At 41.7% G+C, this 21,374-nt stretch overlaps 1 protein-coding gene across 1 annotated transcript; it reads right to left on the reverse strand.

Moving 5' to 3' along the window:
- On the reverse strand, nucleotides 1-15,880 carry LOC113438804 (cytochrome P450 3A9-like). Its single transcript, XM_026704348.2, has 13 exons — nucleotides 15,671-15,880; nucleotides 12,712-12,805; nucleotides 12,518-12,570; nucleotides 10,162-10,261; nucleotides 9,717-9,830; nucleotides 8,485-8,573; nucleotides 7,171-7,319; nucleotides 5,984-6,111; nucleotides 4,614-4,722; nucleotides 3,802-3,962; nucleotides 2,714-2,940; nucleotides 1,449-1,611; nucleotides 1-742 (listed from the first exon to the last, which is right to left on the reverse strand). Exons 1-13 carry the CDS (start codon nucleotides 15,763-15,765, stop codon nucleotides 668-670), a joined length of 1,557 nt encoding a protein of 518 aa, XP_026560133.1. The 5' UTR covers nucleotides 15,766-15,880; the 3' UTR covers nucleotides 1-667.
- Nucleotides 15,881-21,374: the final 5,494 nt, after the last annotated feature.

Raw genomic sequence — 21,374 nt, forward strand, 5'->3', positions numbered from 1 at the left:
GCAAGTGAAAAACATCCTTTATTTATCTCATATATCTATATTTTACATGCTTGCTTGTTTTTGAAATTAGGTATTTTCTGCCAAGAAAGGCAAGGAGGGCTGGCTAATTAAACAAAAGTACAACAAAATGCAAACCAAGCCATTTAATGATGAGTTAAAACACCATTAAAATTCATCAGTGGTACAGATTCCTTCAAATGAAAGCTCCCATCTAGCCACTGTTTCCAGACTCTCTGAGGCTGAATGAGATCATCTTTACATATTGATGATATCAGTAGATATTAGAGGAAAAAAATCAATTGATTTTTCTGGGTGAAAAGTTCCAAATTCTGATGGTGATAAGAACAGTCCAACTCATGAACATATGCAGTCTGGATTTGCTAACTGGATTCATCACTGGCTTAATTTATAAATCAAAAATATGCAAGATATCAAGTTATACATCATCATCACCAATAACAACAACAAATATTAACATCTCCTCCACCTATCAAGTGCATTGTTATGATTTCAACCTTATAAGAGCTACTTAAAGCATCTCTCCAAAGCTACTTAAGACTATTTCAATGGTTTTCTTCCAAAGTTCTGTGGCAACATTCTGCAGTTGACAAAGCCCAAAAACTGTTGCATCCGCTGCAGGGATGATTCTTCACTTTCTCAGCCAACCTTATCGTGGGACTAACTTCAAAACGATTGGTTTCTTTGGAACTAAAAATGTTTGGTTGCTCATGACCAGAGGAATCTGTGGGAGAGGGAAAGAACAGAGAAAGAAGTTAGCAAATAGGATAACCCAACACAACTTCCAGATCCACAAGGCTGAAGGACACCACAGAAGGTCAACTAGGACCTTTCAAAGTCTAAACAGAACCATGGGACACAAACTCATTCCTGCTTGAACAGTGTATTGGAGTAGAAGTCTTCCAAGATCCCTTCCAACTCTGTTATTCTGTTATTTGGAGACCATCCATTGATACCCAACATCTTTGGGCAGTTTCAGGATACTAGACCAAGAAGGGACAAGGGCCAAGTTGTAAAAGAGATCTGTTGAAGGGCTGCTCCTGTAGAAATATCTAATCTAAGTGACTTCCCTTTTTTCCAGAAGATAATAAAACCTTTCTCTAAAGAGTGTTAGGGGCTGCCACAAAGAAGAGGGGGTCAATCTATTCTCCAAACCTCCCAAGGACGGGACAAGAATCAATGGATGGAAACCCACCTAGAACTATGGAGAAATTTCCTGACAGTGAGAACATTTAATCAGTGGAACAACCTGCATCCAGAAGTTGTGGGAGCTCCATCACTAGAGACTTTCAAGAAGAGATTGGACAACCATTTGACTGAAAGGGTTTCGGGTTTCCTACTTGAGCAAGGGGTTGGACTAGAAGACCTCCAAGGTCCCTTCCAACTCTGCTATTCTGTTAATAAATCTATTCCAAATCCATTTTTCTCACCGGTGTTTCTTTGCAGACTCTAAAGGAGAAGCGCTGCATAATGGCGGCAATAGCAACTTTCATGGTGACCAACGCAAATCTCATTCCGATGCAATTCCGGGGTCCAGCTCCAAAGGGGAGGTATGTGTAGGGATCAATGTTTTCTTTGTTTTCTTTGCTGAACCTGGGTGAACAGAGGAAGGAAAGAATGTCAGGAACTGTAAGAAGGAGCTAGGACCTCTTCATGTGTGAATGTGGCCTGGGCATTGCTTAACCATGTCTTACCCCACTACATAGATTCACTGGAAATGCAACACCTCAAACAGGCCAACATTTTTGATTGAAGGCATTACATGAGCTCAGAATTCATCTGCTATGGATTCAGTCCCGTGGCGAATTCAATAGCCACCCTTATGTCAGGTGCATAAGATCAAAACTGGACATTGCAGTTCAAAAGATTTATTGTTCAAGCTCAAACACAAGAATTTGGTCCATTAAAGTTTCAGTACTAAATTGGCACCAGAGAAGGGTCAATGGAATTCAAGAGTAGTTGGACTTTGATCAATTGTTGCAATTTAAGGACTCCGGGCTGATGATGCACTTAACTCCTTCCCCCAGTTTTCTCTGCTCTTTTCCTACACTTTTGTTGTACACCACCCAGAGTCACTTCTGATGGGATGAAGGCTATGTAAATTTGTTCAATAAAATAAATGGAACCTTCAAGGTAAAGAGGGCAGTCCTGGGTCCCAGTTACAAGTTTAGTATCTCTGTCAGTTTTTCCATTACAAGAAACAAAACCCAACAACCTTGATGCCAACTCTAAGGTGGATCTCAATTAGTGTCTCTTCAGAGAATGCTTTTGAGCCACTGTCAAGTAATCCAAGTGTGGGGAAATAATCCCTATAAGAATGATGCTCCATAACAAGCCAATCATATCTGCCTTTCAGTGGTGGGATTCAAAATTTTTTACTACCGGTTCTGTGGGTGTGGCTTGGTGGGTGTGGCAGGATACTGCAAAATCCCCATTCCTTCCTTACCCCACTATCCTGCTTTCCAGCTTCATTCTCCTGTGCAGGGCAACCAAAGAAGACCCAACCAATCAGCTGGGACTCCATGGGAAGAGAGATGGGGTTGGCGGGGCCAGTCAGAGGTGGGATTTGCCGGTTCTCCAAACTATTCAAAATTTCCGCTACTGGTTCTCCAGAACTGGTCTGAACCGGCCGTATACCACCTCTGCTGCCTTTTCTATTCTTCTCCACCAAGGCAAATGTCTGGTTTGTTTTTACCTCTCAGGTCTGAACTCTTCTGGTTCCGGCCAGTATTCAGGAACCCGGTGCAGAACGAAGGGTGGGATCATCATCGCGGTGCCTTTGGGAATGGTCATCCCATTGATTTCAACATCCGTCTTGCAAATCCTTTCAATACGCCCTCCGAGAGGATAGATCCTTTGGGATTCATTCAGCACCATGTCAAGGTATTCCAACTGCATGATGGCCTCATAGGTAAGAGGTGCCTTGGGGGAGGGGATAATTAAAATAATTAACTTTCTTTCCTATCCAGTCTACCTTTCTTCTCACAGATTGAAGCAAAGATCTCCTTTGCCCGTTTCCACGATGACTCAGTGTTGGTCAAAATATGAGTTTCCTAACCCTGGACCAAATTCTGCATTAACACCATGATCCTATATCTTGCACATCGGATAACAGACTCTGGAGCTTGTGTCGCTAATTCAATCATTTGGATATTATTACTGTTTTTAAGCCATCCAAGCAAAGTGAAAAGAATTCGCTTTCCTGAATTGCAGACCTATGATTTACACGATCCAAAGATCGCTTGGAGAGGGGGAAGATACTTCTAATGTAATCTACTCTGGGATCCACTACATGAATTGCTCCTGTGACTATGTGGGACAGAGTGGAAGGAAGCTAACCACCAGGTTGCAAGTACACAAGCGAGCAATAAAAAGACCTGAACTTGTTGGGAGCCTCACACTATAATGGAACAAGGACATAACATTCAATTTCACAGCTACTAAGATTGTTGGCCAAGCAGGCACAATAATAGCCAGGGAAGTGATTGAAGTCCGGGAAATGGAACCCTTATCAGTCAACAGGATTTACCACCAGTTGATCAGATACTGGGAGCTAAGGACGTGGCAGCACAAGGACACAACAGCCATCAACCTAATAGCCAGCCATCAATCACCTCCCTCTCTGGATCCATCCAGAGAAGAAGCTTCTCAGATGAGAAGCGAAACATCTTCAGAGAAAAACCAGAAAGTCCTGTTGCCTCTTGAAAAAAGCACCTTTGGGACTACCAGAACCTGGAGGACAGAGAACCTCCATGGACATTTAGCAATCACCTCATTCCTTACCTTGTTTGGTAGAATAGCATCTATTTCCTCTTGCAGCTTCTGCTGAACATCTGGATGAGTAGCTAAGTTGTAGGCCATGTAACTAAGAGAATTACTGGTGGGTTCATATCCAGCAAAAACGAAGATAAACGCCTGGGCTAGAATTTCATTATCAGTCAGGCCTGCAAAATAGAAATAAAAATGAATAGGGTGATACAGTACAGAAAATTTACTGCGGGCAATCATTATGACTTCGTACCAAGGATAATAATGGGCCTTGCCTCGTATTGTTTTATGTGCTTCGAAACACAGCTAAAAGATGTCAAACGTCCTAGGGCGTCATAGAACAACATTGATTGATGCTGACTTTGCTTTAAAGAGGAAAAAAAATCACATATACTGTCTTTTGTTGTTGTTGGTCTTTGAATCATCTGTTTTTTTGGAAAAGAACTTCTCGCTAGAGTTCACGATAGACTTTGGAAGTGCCGTTGATTGAGACTTGCAAGATCTACTGGTGGGGCGAGTCTTATCTTGCTAAAGTTTTTGAAAATATGATGCTAAATTGTGGAAATTAGCATGTGATCTACTCCAGCGATGAGATTATCTTGGAGAAAAATCTATTGATGGGGCTGCTAAAAGATGATAATGACACCTAATGAATCAGTCAAGTATGTGGCTACAGAACTGAGACAGTGGGTCTTAAGCAAATTACTTCCAATGAGCCCCATCACACATTTAACAGAATAACAGAGTTGGAAGGGATATACCAATATACCAATACACCACAATATTTAGAAAACGCATAACGGTAAACAGGAACGGGGCAATATTACCTTTATATGTGTGATCCAGTCCATTGCTCGTAGAGTTTTTGTTATTGTTTATGGAGCCCTTGTTGTTGTTTTGGGAGGCAATCATCATCTGGAGGAAATCCATCCGGCTCTGGGGATCAAATGAATGGACCCATGAAAACTGACATGCAAGTTTCAACCACAAACATGGCTTTTAGGTATACTATCAGACTAGGATTATGACAAAGTGACCACATGCTTAATGTTACACATATTGATGGCAGCAAGGATTACATATGCTAAATACTGGAAAAATATGAATACCCCACCAGATAAGGTTTTAGTTAGGAAAATTTGGGACTGTGTTGAAGTGGATAGATTAACTTTAAAAATTAAAGACAAAGACACTTCAGAATACTTTCGAACATGGAATCAATTCTATGAATGGATAGAGAAAAGAGGTAAAAATTAGAAAAAATACAATTATGAAGGTTAAAATTATAGATAGTGAAAGTAAGGAAGTAGATACATATCAATGTAGTAATTGATAAAAATGTAATTAACTTAAGGTAAGAAGAAGAAACCTAGATCAATTCTCTTGGTTATAGTATTTGTACTGTTATTAATAGCATTTATTAGTGTTATTCGTTTGTATGTTGAGATTTATTACTGACATATGTTGGTTGTGTTTTATTTGTAAATAATGCTCTGCCAATGCACTGTTATTTAAAAATGTTTATGAATGAAAATTTGTAAAAAGAAATTAAAAAGAAAAAAGAAATCTGACACATAAGAAGGCAACTTGGGTGTCACTAAGCATTAAGGAAACAGCGGTAGGGACAAAATAAGGGTAGCCCTCCCCATAAAACCATTTCATTTAGTGACCATTTGAAGCTACAGCAGCCCTGAAAAAAGCATGAGTGTTTTTCACACTTATGACCGTTGCAACATCCCCCTGGTCACATAATCAAAATTCAGATGCTTGGCAACTGACTCATATTTATGACAGTTGCAGCGTCATAAATATGAGTGATCTTCTGACAAGCAGAGTCAACAGGGAAGCTTAAAACCCTTGTAACTAACTTAACAACTGCAGTGATTCACTTAACAACAGTGGCAAGAAGGGGTCATAAAATGGAGCAAAACTCGCTTAGCAAAGAAATTTTGGATTCAATTGAAATTGTAACTCCAGGACTGTCTGTGTATGAGCAAATTCTTTTCCTTGGAGAACACTTTGCTCAGCTGACAGCAAACAGCACTCCTTACTACGGTAGCCCTGATGGTGTTCCCTAGTTTGGTAATGAAACGTCTGCAAGAAAACCAGCAGGCTCAGAGAGCACCAAAGTGCCTTCACTTTGGTCAGGATTTTCTTGCCCAAATCCATTAAATTCCAGCAAAATCTTGGTGCTTACCCCTTCGCCTTCCTTCAGTCGCGATTCCTTCATTTTTGAAAAAGATTCGGTGAAGAAGTTCAGAGCCTCCCGCGAAAAAGGGCTTATGTTCAGGCTCCTGAAAATTGTCATGAGACTTGGGAACATAACTGAAAAAGAAATTAATTGTGAAAGGCACCGCCATGTCCCTGGAGGAAAACAATATTTTATTATACATTTGTTTCTTCCCTTCGAGTACCCAAGGTGAGCAATGAATAAACATTAACAAGAACTATTCAAAAGGCCACACGCCAGTCGCCGTTTGGCGGATGCATGAAGAACCTCTGGATTATGCAAAGATGCACTGCATCTCTTTGTACGAAAATACAGTGCAAGATTGTGTTTGTATCACAGCGCGAGAAACTCAAAGCAGTGCCATTATCCCTCATTAATTGGGAGCAGGCAACTTGCAACCTTGGGTTGATACCTGCTGCTCGGTTTAATTTCATTTTTCAAAATCTGTCTGCAAAAGATGAGTCCAAGCTCCTCAAAAAAAGGGGGAAAGAGGAACAGCGACGGAGAAGGAGACGGGCGAATGGACGAAAAGAGGCCCAGCTATAGAACGATGAAATTACATTGCACCAAAGTTTTGGGTTATGCACGTAATCCCAGTCATGCAATCTTCTTTGAGTCAACTGCAATCAAAAGAGAAGGAAGGTTTCCCGTCTCTAATCTGCTACAATGTCCTACCAGTCAATGACTACTTCAGCTTCAACCGCAACAATACAAGAGCACACAACAGATACAAACTCAATGTAAACCGCTCCAATCTTGATTGCAGAAAGTACAACTTCAGCCACAGAGTGGTCAATGCCTGGAATGCCCTACCTGACTCTGTTGTTACATCCTCTAACCCCCCCACTCCTTTAACCTCAAACTATCCACCACTGACCTTACCCCATTCCTAAGAGGTCTGTAAGGGGCGTGCGTAAGGGCACCATCATGCCTACCGCCCCTGTCTTATTGTCCCTATTTATTCGTACCTATTTCCTGTATTCTTACTCATGTTTATAACTTATACCTATTATCTTGAAAGCAATTGACAAATCAAACAAATAAAATAATCTCAAATGCAGCAGAAGGCCCTGCCAAGAGAACAAAACAGAGAGGCAAAATTTCTCTGGACCAGTTAGGGAAGACTACCCTGGATTCTAGAAAGCAGAACTTACATGCAAGAATGAGTCGTGGGTCAAAAGCTCTGAACTTAGTTAGCTTCTTGATCTGTGTGACGAAAGGATCTTTGGGATTGTTCATGGAGTTGACGTCTATCCCGAATGAAGTGCTGGTGACCACATCCATGCTGTAGGCTCCAAAGACGCTAAGAAGAGAAAGGAGAGTAATGGATGATCCAAGCAGCAGGAGTTTGGTGACAAAGATTTTGGAAATAGCTGCAAAGCCAGACAGAAGATACATCAAAACATGTGTAGCCAACACAAAAAGCCACAGCTTCCCTGATGAGATTGGTTTGTTAAAACATCAGTGGAATCCCTCACACATCTGGAGCACGTCAAGTTGAATAACGTAGGCCAGATGTCAGCAGCAGCAGCAGCTTTCCAGGGTCCTAGATTGTAGCCTGACCAAGAATTGAATTGAGGCATTCAATGTCCAAGGTCTATTGTTGCCGTTTGTTTAGGCTCCAGTTGGCTTGATGGCTCTCATGTCTTTGTTTTCCAGCTCGAGAGCCCAGGCTCATTCTTCATAGATACTTTGGGCAAATACATTCATTTGGTTTCTACCATTTCACGTTTTCTCTATTTCTGATCTTTATAAATACATCAGTGTTGAAATAAAATAGTTGACAGACAGAGATAGAGATAGAAACAGAGAGACAGAGACAGAAAGAAAGAGAGAGAGAGATTGGGTGGGTGGGTGGAAGAGAAAGATGATAAATGATATAGAAGATAGAAGATAAATGAGAGAGAGAGAGATTGGAAGGATGGATGGATGGATGGATGGATGGATGGACGGATAGAGAGAGAGAGAGAGAGAGAGAGACAGACACTGACTTGGAAACACACAGATAAGAGATAGAAAGATAGATAGATAGATAGATAGATAGATAGATAGATAGATAGATAGATAGATAGAAAGATAGAAAGATACTAAAGATAAGATAGAAAGATAGAAAGATACTAAAATAAATTTTGCTGCACACTTCCTCGAGTTACATGTCTCCAAATCCCTGGATTTTAATTTGCAATTTTCTCCAGTATAAATATACTTAGCATTTGCAAACAAGCCCCATTCATATAATGCCTTTTTCCTATATTATTTTAATCCAAAGATTGCATTTTTGTCCAGATTTGTCCCAAGCATGTGAAATGTATCGCAACAGTACACATTTTCAATGATAACCACATTTCACTCTGGGTATCCATTGCAAAATGAGAAGTGGTTTTTCAAACACAACATTACTAAGGCCATTTCTCCCCCCTCCCCACTTGTGACAGCGCTGAATGGTCTTTCTGCTCCAAAGAACTTACTCTTTCATATGTATGGGCTCATCGTTTTCCATTTTCTTCTGAATGTTTTGAATTAGAATCTCCCCGTAGTGTTTAATGATGGGAAACATCTGAAAAACAAAACCCCAGTTTTAAACATTGATGGGCAGTTCCCTTTCTTAGTTGCTGGTGTGTTTCAACAAAATGCCATAAATTATGGCATTCATAATTCATAAATAATGACAAATTCAACAATGATGAAGATAGTGGCAGCCTTTCTTAGGGTTGACAGGTTCCTCAAAATTTATTTTTCTTTTTCTGTGGGGCATTTTAGGGCTGAAATGGACAAGGTGGCTAATCTGGTCCAGGATCAATATTCTTTGGAGATCTGTTAGGGCTTTTTATAGAACTAAAATGTCTCTTGAGATGTATGGCCCTCATGGTCCATATTTACTCAATCAGAATAGGAGAACTGGTTGTTAACTTTCTGAGCAGTTTGGTGAACTGGTTGTTGGAAGAACTCATGAGGGCAGAGAACCGGTTGTTACATTATTTGAATCCCACCACTGCCTGTAAGGTAAAAAAACACACAGACATATCTCCTAAATAAGCAACGTAGGAATTGCTCTTCCTATGACAGATGTGAGACACACTTTTCAGTACTTCCAGTTGGGGTAAAAGCTCTCCTCCTTCCTAAAAGCAAAACATCTAAGCAAAATATATATATATATCAGTTCTTGGCTCCTGAAGTTTGCTTTCTTCTACTTGAGCATCTCTTCGTAATGTAAAAGGGAACAACATTTTGACGGTTGCTGGTCACGTTATTCCTTCTCACTGGAGAGCAACTAGGATTACTTGGGGCTCTTAAGAGGAAACCTTCTCCTTTTTGTTGATTTCATGGTCAATTGTTGTACAGTTGGGTACAAAAAGAACATTTTGGAACATACGGTCTTCAGATTTTGTACATTGTTCATAAAACAGAAAAGGGATTGTTACTGTGATAACGCTACATAACCTGAAAAAAGTACATAACAGGAAGAGATGATAAAACCTCCTTCAAGATTTTGTTTATTAGCTGTTTCCTCCCTCCCTCCCTTTCTTCCTTCTTTCTCTCTACTCCTTCCTTCCTTCCTTCCTTCCTTCCTTCCTTCCTTCCTTCCAAAAGTCAGCTCTAGCTTTGGGGCAGCAAGTGAAGTTTAAACAACTTCTTTGAAGAAAGAAGTGGAGAAACTGAATAGAGAAAGTTTTCTATTCTTTTAAGCTTTTCTTGTTACCTCCTTCAGCTTCCCGCTGGTGAAAGTGGGAGAGAGCACGGTGCGAATTCTCTTCCATTGTTCATCTTGGGCCATAGAGACTGCATTTTTTAGGAGGTTTGGTGCAGGGAAAGGCTAGAGATCAGGAAGAAAACATTACACAATATTCAGATTTCAAAAACCCAGCCACGTCTGAAGAAACGTTTGGATGCACAACACCACTAGATACCACTTAGGGGATCAATTCACCCATATTTTGAGGAGGTGAAGGCATCTACCACCTGCTCCCAACTGTGGCTCACCTTAAAAATGATCTAAGCAAAAATCTCATCCCAGACTTAATCTTACATGTTTCAAAATTCAAGAGACAGAGAAAAAAAAATCCAATTTCCTCCTCCCATCTTCTGGTTTAACATATAGCCATACATAATTTGCTATCTGATGGTTCAAGAAACAAGAGACTTACACGCCGATTGGTAAAAGTACTGTAGCATTCTTTCACTAGGACGGCCTTGATAACTGCAGGATCCAGTATAGCAATAATAGGTTGACGGCCTTCATAAAGTCTGCATTCAGAATAAAGAAATACAAAGATATATTATCTGAGATTATAGCATAGCCTTTCCTCTTTGGCCCCTCTTCTCTGAGCTTATAGGTAGCCTTTTCTACTTGGCCCCTGCCCTGGTTTGTTGACTAGATATTCCATCATTCCCAATCCATCATTTCTGAGGAGGATGGGATGTGTAGACTGGGTATTGCTGAAGCATCCTGAGTTGGGACAGACTTATTGTCATGGTGGTCTTTATGGAGAATCTAAAATGGAATGACTGACGGTTACATGTTACAGAAAAACTTGAGCAATCAGAAGTATTCCTACTTGCTGATGGGTTCTCAGCTACTCTTTTCCAGACGATGGATTTGGTGGACTTTTCTTTCGTACAGACAGCCACTTGTACCAATGCTCCAGTTGCTCAACTCTCAATAGACTTAACCTAACTGAGATCCCACAGAGGAACCAAGTCAACCTCAGGTCATGTTGAAAAGCTAAATTGGGTCATCAAGTTGTAGGGTTGTAATCTAGACAGAGAAGATGACAACATTCTGGCCAAAGGCAATGTCAAACCACTTATTTCCTGTTCTCGAGAAGATGCCGTCAATGAACATGTCCATGAGATAACTAGGAACACTCAAAGGACATTTTTACATTTACTAGTAGGTTACACAACCTCTAATGCAGCCAAGATGATTAGGGGACTGGAAGCTAAAACATGGGAAGAACAGTTGCTGGAATTGGATATGTTCAGTTTGATGAAAAGAACATGATAGCAGCCTTCCAATGTCTAAGAAGCTGCCCCAAAGAAGAGGGAGTCAAGCTATTCTCCAAAGCTCCTGAAGGCAGGACAAGAAGCAACGGATGGAAACTCATCAAGGAGACAAACAACCTAGAATTAAGGAGAAATTTCCTGAAAAATGAGAACAATTAACCAGTGGAACAACTTGCCTTCAGAAGTTGTAGTCGCTCCACCACTGGGGGTTTTCAAGAAGGGATTCAGCCATTGGTCTGAAATGGTTTAGGGTCTCCTGCCTTAGCAGTGGGTTGGACTAGAAGACCTTCGAGGTCCCTTCCAACTTTGTTATTCTGTTCTTTCACACGGAATAAAATAGGGATGTGCCCACCAAAACATTCTGCCATAGATCATTTCATGAGCGCTCCTTCCCTTCCTCTTAACTTTTCATGCAGGAGAAAGCGGTTTAGCGTCTGCACTTAGATCTGCTTACTTTCTAGGAAGAAAAGGTTTCTCTCCTCCTTTAACAGCCAAGAGGATAATCTCCCAGAAAAATCATATTTGAAAAGGGCAACTATTTGCTTTGTTGTAGCACCAGCAACAAAGCATTCTGCTGGCTGGGAGCTTATCAACAAGAAGCCATTGTGTGTAGCTATTATACAGCTGGTCCAGCTTTTTCCCCTCGATAGATCTGTACAGGGATGGATAGCTTTAAAAGATGTCAGAAGGAGCCATGGAAAATATCCACCAGGGCTCCAAAGAGAAGAGAGGAACATCTGGATTTCTGGTTAATTCTATAATTTGGGACAGCCTTGGTAGCTATGAAAGAGAAAGCCAAAGATCCTTGGATGGGTAGAACTTTGCAAGCATTTCTACAAACTTGTAAATATATGCATAATAAAGAAAAGCTATAACTTCACTCAGAAGTTTAAACTGCAACCTATTTAAATAAATATTTTATCAAGCCAATGAGAAGCAGAAACTAATCCAGAGTCATCAAACTTGCTGATGAACACTCAATATTAGTTTGCTTTCCTATCATTTTCTTCCTTCCTTCTTTTCCTTCTTTTCTGTCTTCCTTCCTTCTTCTTTCTTTCTTTTTTCTTTCTGTTTTTTAGTCTTCCTTCCTCCTTCTTTACTTCCCTTCCCTTCCTTTCCTTCTCTCTCTATCCCGTCCCTCCCTCCCTCTTTCTTTCTTTCTTTCTTTCTTTCTTTCTTTCTTTCTTTCTTTCTTTCTTTCTTTCTTTTTCAGTTTTCCTTCCTTTCTTCTTCCCCTCCCTTCCCTTCCTTCTTCTCTCCCTTTTTCCTTCCTTCTTTCTCTCCTCCTTCCTTCCCCCCCTCTTTCTTTCTTTCTTTCTTTCTTTCTTTCTTTCTTTCTTTCTTTCTTTCTTCCTTCCTTCCTTCCTTCCTTCCTTCCTTCCTTCCTTCCTTTCTTTCTCTCTTTCTTTCTTTCTTGGATCCTTTCTCTTTGGCCCCCACCTAGTCTTCATAGATCTGAACTGCGAACTAGAAACCTGTAATAAATAGAGAGCTCACCTCCAAATCTTCCCATATTTATTGAAGCACTCACTGTCGAATTTCACAAATCCCTGGGTGGGGGGAAAAAGATTTTAAATGTTTAGAAAAAAAGGATTCTGGAAGTTGAAGCCCACAAGTCATGGGAAGGGCCATTGTTCCCCACCCCTTATTGGAAGGTTGTGTTGGTAGTCTGTATATCTATCAATACTCACTTTGCGGTTATTCAAGATTGTCCCAAAGAATGGCAATACGGTTGGACCATCAATCCCCACTTTGCGGAGAATTCGAAATGGCCAAACTCCATACCTGGAAAGAGAAAAAAAAAATGGGATTCAGACGAAGCCAGGAGATGTTTGCTGAACCATGTGTGATTGAGTAAATCTTACTCAGATGGCTATGCACTGAAGGGTTGTTGTTGTGTTTTTAGAAAAATCACTGTGGGGTCCTTGGTGCTCTCTGAACTGGGTTGTTTTCTTGTAGACATTTCATGACCAAACTAGGTAACATCACCAGTGCTAGAAGGGAGAGGGGTGTGCTCTCATTTTACATTCTAGTGGCTTGCCCTGTCAACTCCACTCCCTTCTAGCACGGATGATGTTACCTAGTTGGGTCCATGAAACATCTGCAAAGAAAACCACCAAGTTCAGCGAGCAACAAGGACCCCTCACTTCAACCCTGAGCTACAAATATTCTCTTCTTTTTTTAAAAAAAAAAAAGAAATCACAGCTAACTAACTATAATGACTGAATTCATAAAACCTGCCAAGTCCAAACTGTGGAACTGTATGATATGGGAAGCAGGTCACGAATTTGATAGATTCACTGGCAATAAAGGGTCAATGCAATATCTCAGGCCAAAGTTGTGGGACCTGTTCTTTCTAACCATAACAGATGAAGAAGGAACGTCTGTTGTCCCACTGCAAATTTCTCTCTCTCTCTCTCTCTCTCTCTCTCTTCTTGCTCTTCTCTTCCCTTTCTCGATAGATCCTCATTTTTTTTTCCAGGCATGGTGTCAGCCAGGATATAATTGCCGATGGGAGAATGCAATCATGCCTGATAAAGATGATTAGAAGACTCAACCTCATCATGACCAATGAGCCTCTCGAATAATAAAATGACCGCTTAGTTAAGTGATTTGGAGAGATCGCTGTTAATCAACGGGAGAGGCCATTTTCGTTTTCATCCTCATCCAGGTAAGTCGAAACCTGCTCAATTGAATTCTTCCTGTTATTCCAGAGTTCAAAGGGAAGGACACCATGTGCCCTTCTTCTATTTCACCTGCATAACTTCTTCAATGACATTGTGTAAAACACACGGGAGACATCGAAGATACAACGGTACCTTGGTACTCAACTGCTTTGAAACTCGTCGAATTCGGTATTCAACGATTTTGATGCGAAAATTTGGTCCCGGTACTCATTGTTTGTTTATACTCAAAATGCAAGCCAGAATTATCGGTGTTGGCTACCTTATGGCTCAGGACATTATTCCTTATGGGGGGGTGGGAAGGAAATTGTTTGATACTCATCATTTTTGATACTCATCACACCTCCCAGAACCAATTAAGACTGAATACCAAGGTACTACGTATCAGAAACTGTATTTTATTAATTTGGATCACATCAGCAGAGATCTATCTGTCTTCTTGTAATAAATAACTTCCAAAGGTTGGCAGTTTTGAAGGTGAAATGAGGGGCACACCTCAAATTCATTTCAGTTTTCTGTTTAACCAATAAAGGAAAATATTTGTAGCTCAGGGTTGGTGCTCTCTGGGCTTGCTTGTTTTCTTGCAGACATTTCATGACCCAGCTAAGTAACATCATCAGTGCTAGTGTTTTCTGTTTAAGAACAGCAAGGTGAGAACAAAGACAGTTTCTTATGCTGATGAAGATTCTCAGTCACCCAGGTAGAATTGTTTGGAAGTTGAGTTATGGCAACTGGATCTCTTATCTTTTCCTCTTGGTTTGAAATGTTTGGCTTCTTCTCCAAGCAGCTTCTACAGTCTGAGCAAATTGACCAGCAGAACCTCATATAAGTTCTCCAAGATGGTTTCATTCAAGGTTAAGTAAGAAATCAAACCACCCTGGAAGGCATATATGGGGTTTCCCCAACCTGCTTTCGCAGACTGAAGAAGCTCCTGGAAGAAGCAGAAAAATGTTTTGAACCAACAAGACAAGACAAGAAGTCCAGGTGCCATGACTCAACTTGTAGCTACTCGTGGTTCTCAACATAGGAGGAGAAGAGGTTGGTGTTTGTTGCAATCAAGGGCCACCCGTGGAAATCTCCTGCACCCAGCCACCCTTTTTCAGCTTCTAAAAATAACTTAACTGAGATTTATTGACCTTTATCCTGGTAAATTATTCAGCGGCTTCCTTTTACAAGCCTGGGTGAGGTGTTTTATAAGTAATTGAAATATCTTGTCGTTGATGTTTAAAAAAATATCTCATCCTGCTTTGTGGGGTCCTGTGATTTGCTCTAAGTCGGGTTTTCTTTGAAAACAAGCCTGGAGAAATCTGTTAATCCAGTTTCTAACCTTATTCTCAAGGTGAGAAATATTGTCCACCCTGGTGTGGGTCAGAGAAAGGGATTTAGATGAAACCCATCCTGAGAATTAATGGCGCTGGAAACAAGATTTGATCCAGGAGCTTCAAGTTCTGAAAACACCTCTCTGAATGACCACATTCTATTAAAACATTCTGGATAGAAGATCAGCCTTGATTCATTATCAAAATCTGGACTGGGATTCCTAGCTGCCCATCAATGGATAGAAACCAGGTGCTGGGTGATTTTTACTCTTTGTGCACTGGTCACACCCATTTGCCCTGTTAGATTAAAACTTTATGGTCCTTGGTGGTCTCTGAGCTTGTTTTTTTTTTCTTTCTTGCAGCCATTTCACCACCCAAAAAGGTAACATCATCAGTGCTAGAACTTTTCTCAGACAGCATACCCAACTCCCTTTTAGCACTGCTGATGTTACCTACTTGGGGTATGAGACGTCTGCAAGAAAACAACCAAGTTCAAAGGGTATCACAGACTCCACAATTCAGCCTCAAGCTACAAATAATCTCTTCTATCGCTGTTGAAAATTAGGAGCTACCCCTTTATTGTTTTCTCAGAGCAATGAGGAAAAAGGACAAAAAGGAAAGGAGGAAAGCCAACGGAGGATACTTACAGCAGAAGAAGTCCCATCAAAAGCACCACCATGAACCATGTCTCCATGGATAAGGTAGGAAGAAGATCCATCGTGATTCTTGATTCTTGGATCATCTGGCTGGGTGATTCTTTAGCTAGAATTCTCTCCTTCAGCAGACAATTCTGGGACAATCTTCTTCTCCAGATTTCTTGGTTCTCCTTTGTCAGCCTTGCTATGACTGGAGAAGTGAACCTGTCCTGATGCGACTTTCTCCTATATTTATTTGCAAAAAAAGGAGGAGATTGGGTGCGCCTCCTGCTGACATATGATAGGCTGTGAAGTCAGATTAACCTGCCTGCTTTATTATGAAAGAGCAATTCAGATTGGCTTTGTTAGCGAGAACACAATGTACTTCAAAAGTTTTATTTTCCTTTACAAAATACACAATCACATATCGGTGTGTGTTTTGTTAAGTAATCAGGGCTGACTTCAGCTATGCCACCATCAGGACCCTGCATTTAGGTAGTTTTGAGAGGACCACAGTGGGGCTTTAGCAGAATGTGAAGCAAGATTGTTGATTCATGGACTAAAATATTTGTGTTATCATTTCTGATATGGATAGGCTCAAAGTGAGTTGCAACAAACCCATAAAGCAAACAAGTCAACCCAAGTCAAGTCCAACTTCAAAACATCTCCACTTCTTCTGATGTTAGAGGAAGGTGAGAAGTTATCAAGTTGGAGGTCACCAGGAATGACCATGTCTGTCTTATTCACAGCTTTGTGGGTGTTGAGCTCCCAATTGCATGTTTATGGCCTGAAATTTCAACTTCCCTGCCTAGCCCAGAGTCTTGAGCTTCCCGAGAAATTCCCAAAGGCAACATGGAAAGATAAGTTTTAACAAAGTGCCTGAAAAGAAGTTGCTCACATAGGAAGCACCACTCTGCTTATTTAGCTCAGGGTTCAACTGTGTGGTCCTTGGTGCTCTCTGAGCTAGGTGGTTTTCTTGTAACCATTTCATAGCCCAAGTATTTCATCATGCTGGAAGAAGTGGGGTTTACAGAGTTGAGGAGGAAGAGGAGGAAAAGGAAGAAGAAGAGGAGGAGGAGAGGAGGAGAAGGGCTGTGGAGTCCTTGGTGCTCTGTAAGCTCAGTTGTTTTCTTGTAGAGTTTTCATGGCCCAGTTGGGGAACTTCATTAGGGCAAGAAGAGAGTGGGATTTGGAGAGTTGAGGAGGAGGAAGAGGAAGAGGAATAGAAGGATGACAAGGAGGAGGAGAGGAGGACTGTGGGGGTTCTTGGTGCTCTCTAAGCTCAATTGTGGTTTTTTTGTAGATGTTTCATGGCCTAATTAGGGAACATCGGGGCTAGAAGAATGGAAGAGTGGTTTGCAGAGTGGAAGACAAGGAGGAGGAAGAGGAAGAGGAGGAGGAGGAGAAGGAGGAGGAGGAGGAGAAGAGGAGGACTGTGGGTTCCTTGATGCTCTCTGAACTTGACAGTTCTCTTGTAGACATTTCATGACCCAACTAGGTAACCTCTTCAGCACTATATTGCCAGCAAATTCCATAAATGATAGTAGAACTTTTCTCAGATAACTACATTTTTAGAGGTATCTTCTAGGATTTGGAGGCTGGTATTGGATGACCAGGAGGGCCTCCAAAGCATAGTTTATCACATTTTGATGTAACAGACAGAAGAAACGCGACCATCTCAAAGCCCATCCTTAGACAATTCAACCCAGGGCCTAAGACCTTCTTGGCGGTCCCCTTATATTCATTTCAAGCTTTGCACTAGAAATTTGGATCGCTCCGTATCAGGCGTCGATGGGGACTGGAAATGCCGAGCTCTAACTTGACTGATTGCTCATCAGCCTTGGTGAGCCTTGTGATTTATCGCTTCTGACCTTTTTCCCAGCAGGAAAGGCGGGCATTGCTCACCTCCTCCTGGTCTTGACTGTGACCTTCAGGTGCAAATTAATCCAGAAGATGAGGATGGAATAACCATGATATTCTAAACAATGCTGTTCACATGCAAATGGATACTTCAGGATGTCAGGGGAAAGGACTAAAAAAAACAATCAAATGGGAAATGGAAATGTATTCATCTCTGGCACCAGACTCGTTCTGGGAACAAAAATTGCTCTCCGTCTGCATTTCGTCACCCTTCGGGATTGCCTGAGCAGACTTCCCTCTCTGGTGCATTTGTTTTAGAGTCGGGTTTTTTTTTTGTTTTTTTGCTATTCTCTGAAAGTTCAGTTCAGTTCAGTTTCAGATCTGCTGACCTGTCCCTGATTACATAAGCCTTGGAGAAACAGAGCGCTTGCTATTAACTCAGCATGGATCATGGAAAAGATATCTGATAGGAGGTGAACATCTTGTCCAAGGTTGACCCTATCATCCTCAGAATTCTCCCTGTGTCCTTCTGACCCAGCTAGGTAACATCATCAGTGCTAGAAGAGGGTGCAATGGTGGTATTCAGCTGGTTTGCACCGGTTTCGGAGAACCGGTTGCTAAGTTTCTGAGCAGTTTGGTGAATGGATTCTTGGAAGAAATCATTAGAGTGGAGAACCACTCGTTCAATTATTTGTATCCCATCACTGAGAAGGTGGAGTTTGCGGAAGGGAGCAGGAAGAGGATTATGGGCTCCTTGGTGCTTTCTGTATGGATGGTTTCAGCTTGGAATGTTTTTGGACACTGCCGCAAACGTCTATAAATTCTTCCTCTAAAAATAATCCACCATTCAGAGATGTTTAACAGCTGAACCTCTAGTCTAGGAGAGAAAAGGTTGACAGTAGTAAGTGGGGTAGTAGGTTGATGATAGTAGGCAGGGTAGTAGATATGACATTGTCCTTGGTGCTCTCTGAGCTGGTGTTTTCTTGCAGACATCTCATTACCCAACTAGGTAACATCATCAGTGCTAAAGGGAATGAGGTTTGCTCTCCCTGCCCCCTACTCTACTTCCATTGTAAATTCCCTCCCATCTTCCCCTGAAGAATTCCTTCAAGGCCTTGTGGGAAATTCAATAACCACTTTCAATCCCCCAAGGCTACAAGGGCCTATGCAATTTTTTTCCACATCACCTTAAATACAAAGCTCTCCTGGGAGGTAAAAGAGCTGGATGCTCATCCCTGAACGAAATGACATCCCGACACAGAATCATAAAATTGGGTTTCTCTATTTTTTTTTATTTCAATTCTCCCTGAAAGGAATTAATTATGCGGAAGTGAGCTTGCCCAGATATGGCGCCTTTGTACAAAATCCGATAAGCTGTGTTCTCAGCAGCAGGGGTGAAATATGCAAGCTATTATTATTGTTATTATTGTTGTTGTTTTACTCAGATGGATATAAATGCAATGGGTTATCCTATTTACTCTTTCAGCTTCATTCTCCTGTTTCGTTTTAAGACATAGAACCTCTAAAGGATTCTATATCCTTCCATATCATTTTTTTTTTTACAGATTTGACACGGGGTTGAAACAAAGTTCTCCGTATCATTTAAACCAGTTATGAGGAGCCCCCCAAAAAAGAGAATATTGCCTTTTCTGCTTCCTTCTTCCAGAGGTTCTCCCCAATTTCTAATAAGTCTGATGTAATTGAATGCAAACAGAAGCATCTTGTATCTGTTGCAATCAAGGCACAAGAAATTGAGCAAATAGATCTAAGTTGTACGACTCCTAGGAATGATTCCTATAAAAAGTCTTGGATCATCGAATTTTGATTCCAAAGCAAGAACAGGTGGAGGGGGGGTGCGAAATTACAGGGAGTTCCTTTAGTGACCAATAGAAGTTACAACAGCACTGGAAAAAAGGGAGTTAGGACTTGCGATGACCTGGGGCGTGGCACAAAGGCAACACAGTCACATAATCAAGAAGAGTCCCTTTATTATCTCCAACTTTGCCCCCAATGTCCAGGTTACCTTCTGGCTGAAGAAAAACGCTCCCAGAAACAGCCTTTGAAGATCTTCTAGTCCAGCCCCCGCTCAAGCAGGAGAACATACTATGGGAGAACATATACTATTTCAGACAAGTGATGGTCTAGATTCTTCTTAAAAGCCTCCAGTGATGGAACACCCACAACTTCTGAAGGCAACTTCTGTTCTGCTGGTTAATTGTCCTCCCGGTTCGGAAATTTCTCCTTAATTCCAGGTTGCTTCTCTCCTTCCATCCTTCGTTTCTTGTCTGGCCTTCTGGTGCTTTGGGAAATAATTTGACCCCTTCCTCTTCTTTGGGGCAGCCCCTCCAATACTGGAAGGCTGCTATCATGTCACCCCTAACCCTTCTTTTCTTTAGACTAGCCAAACCCATAACCTGCAACTATTCATCCGATGGTGGACGTGCTGTGAGAGTTAATATCATGTTGTATTAACCACGCACACGGCGCACACGATAAAATAGGGGCGGGCATGGAATTGAATGACTGATTCTGACAATTTTGGAGGGCAAAAGCTACACCATGTCCTGGTTTAGTGGGTCAGACTCTCCGTGTTGAACTTACGATGCTCCCCCAGATGTTTAAGCAGCCCATTTCACCCCTGTTAAGAAGTTTTACAGGTAGACCTTAAAACAAACATTTAGCAACTGCTTGAAATTACAACGGCCCTGAAAAAGAGTGACTTATGACTGGTCCTCACATTTACAACTGTGATTGAATTTCAACCGCTTGGCAACTAGTATGTATTTATGATGGTTGTAGCATCCTGGAGTCACGTGATCGCCGATTATCCACGCACAAGAGTGAACTTAGCAACTGTCCGTTTTTCTTCCAGTGTTTGCCCATCAAGCCTCAATTATAAATACAAAAGGAGAACAGAGTGGGAAGGGACTTTGGAGGTCTTCTAGTCCAATCTTAGCAAGAGGCCCTAAACCACTTCAGACAAATGGCTGTTCGATCTCTTCTTAGAAGCCTCCAAGAATGGAGGGCAAATCCTTCCAATGACAAATTGTTCTGACTGTCAGGAAATTTCTCCTTAGTTCTAGGTTGGATCTCTCTTTGATAAGTTTCCATCCATTCAGAGGCGGGATTCAGCTGGTTCGGACCAGTTCTGGAGAACCGGTAGCGGAAATTTTGAGTCGTTCAGAGAACCGGCCAATTCCGCCTCTGACTGGCCCCGCCAACCCCATCTCTTCTCTGCCTCCCATTGAGTCCCAGCTGGTCGGCTGGGCCTCCTTTGGTTGCCCTGCACAGGAGAACAGAGCTGGAAAGCAGGTTAGTGGGGTGGGGAGGGAAGGGGGATTTTGTGATATATCCTTCCCCTGCCACTCCCACCAAGCCACACCACGCCAACCAAGCCACTTCCACAGAACCGGTAGCAACAAAAATTAGCCTCCTTCTCTTGCCTTGCTTTGGATATTAGGTTGACCCCCTTCTTCTCTGGGACAGCCCGTCAAATATCAGAAACCTAGCAAGTTCTGGTTTCTCAGATTCAATTTATTTTGCCCAACGATCCCATCCGCTCCCTCGCCCAACTGGTCTTTCCACGAAGATTCCGAAATTCCACCCACGTTTATTGCGGTTCCCACCCATGTTTATTGCTACGAGACAGGATGGCAGCAATAAACTTGTGGATCTCAACAGACAGCTCTCCACCCACCCAAAGTCCTCCTTCCTTCTCTCCTTCCTTTCTTTTTTCTTTTTTTTCCCCTTCTGAATGAAGCAAGAGAGATCATTTTCCACTTTCGATCCGATGGGGTAAGAGATGCATTGATAAACCTGTTTGCAAGTTCAAGGCAGTTTATAGCTGAGCCAGCCC

This window comes from Pseudonaja textilis, chromosome 14, assembly GCF_049901715.1.
Source record: "Pseudonaja textilis isolate UNSWEBS1 chromosome 14, rPseTex1.2, whole genome shotgun sequence".
Classification (NCBI taxonomy): domain Eukaryota; kingdom Metazoa; phylum Chordata; class Lepidosauria; order Squamata; family Elapidae; genus Pseudonaja; species Pseudonaja textilis.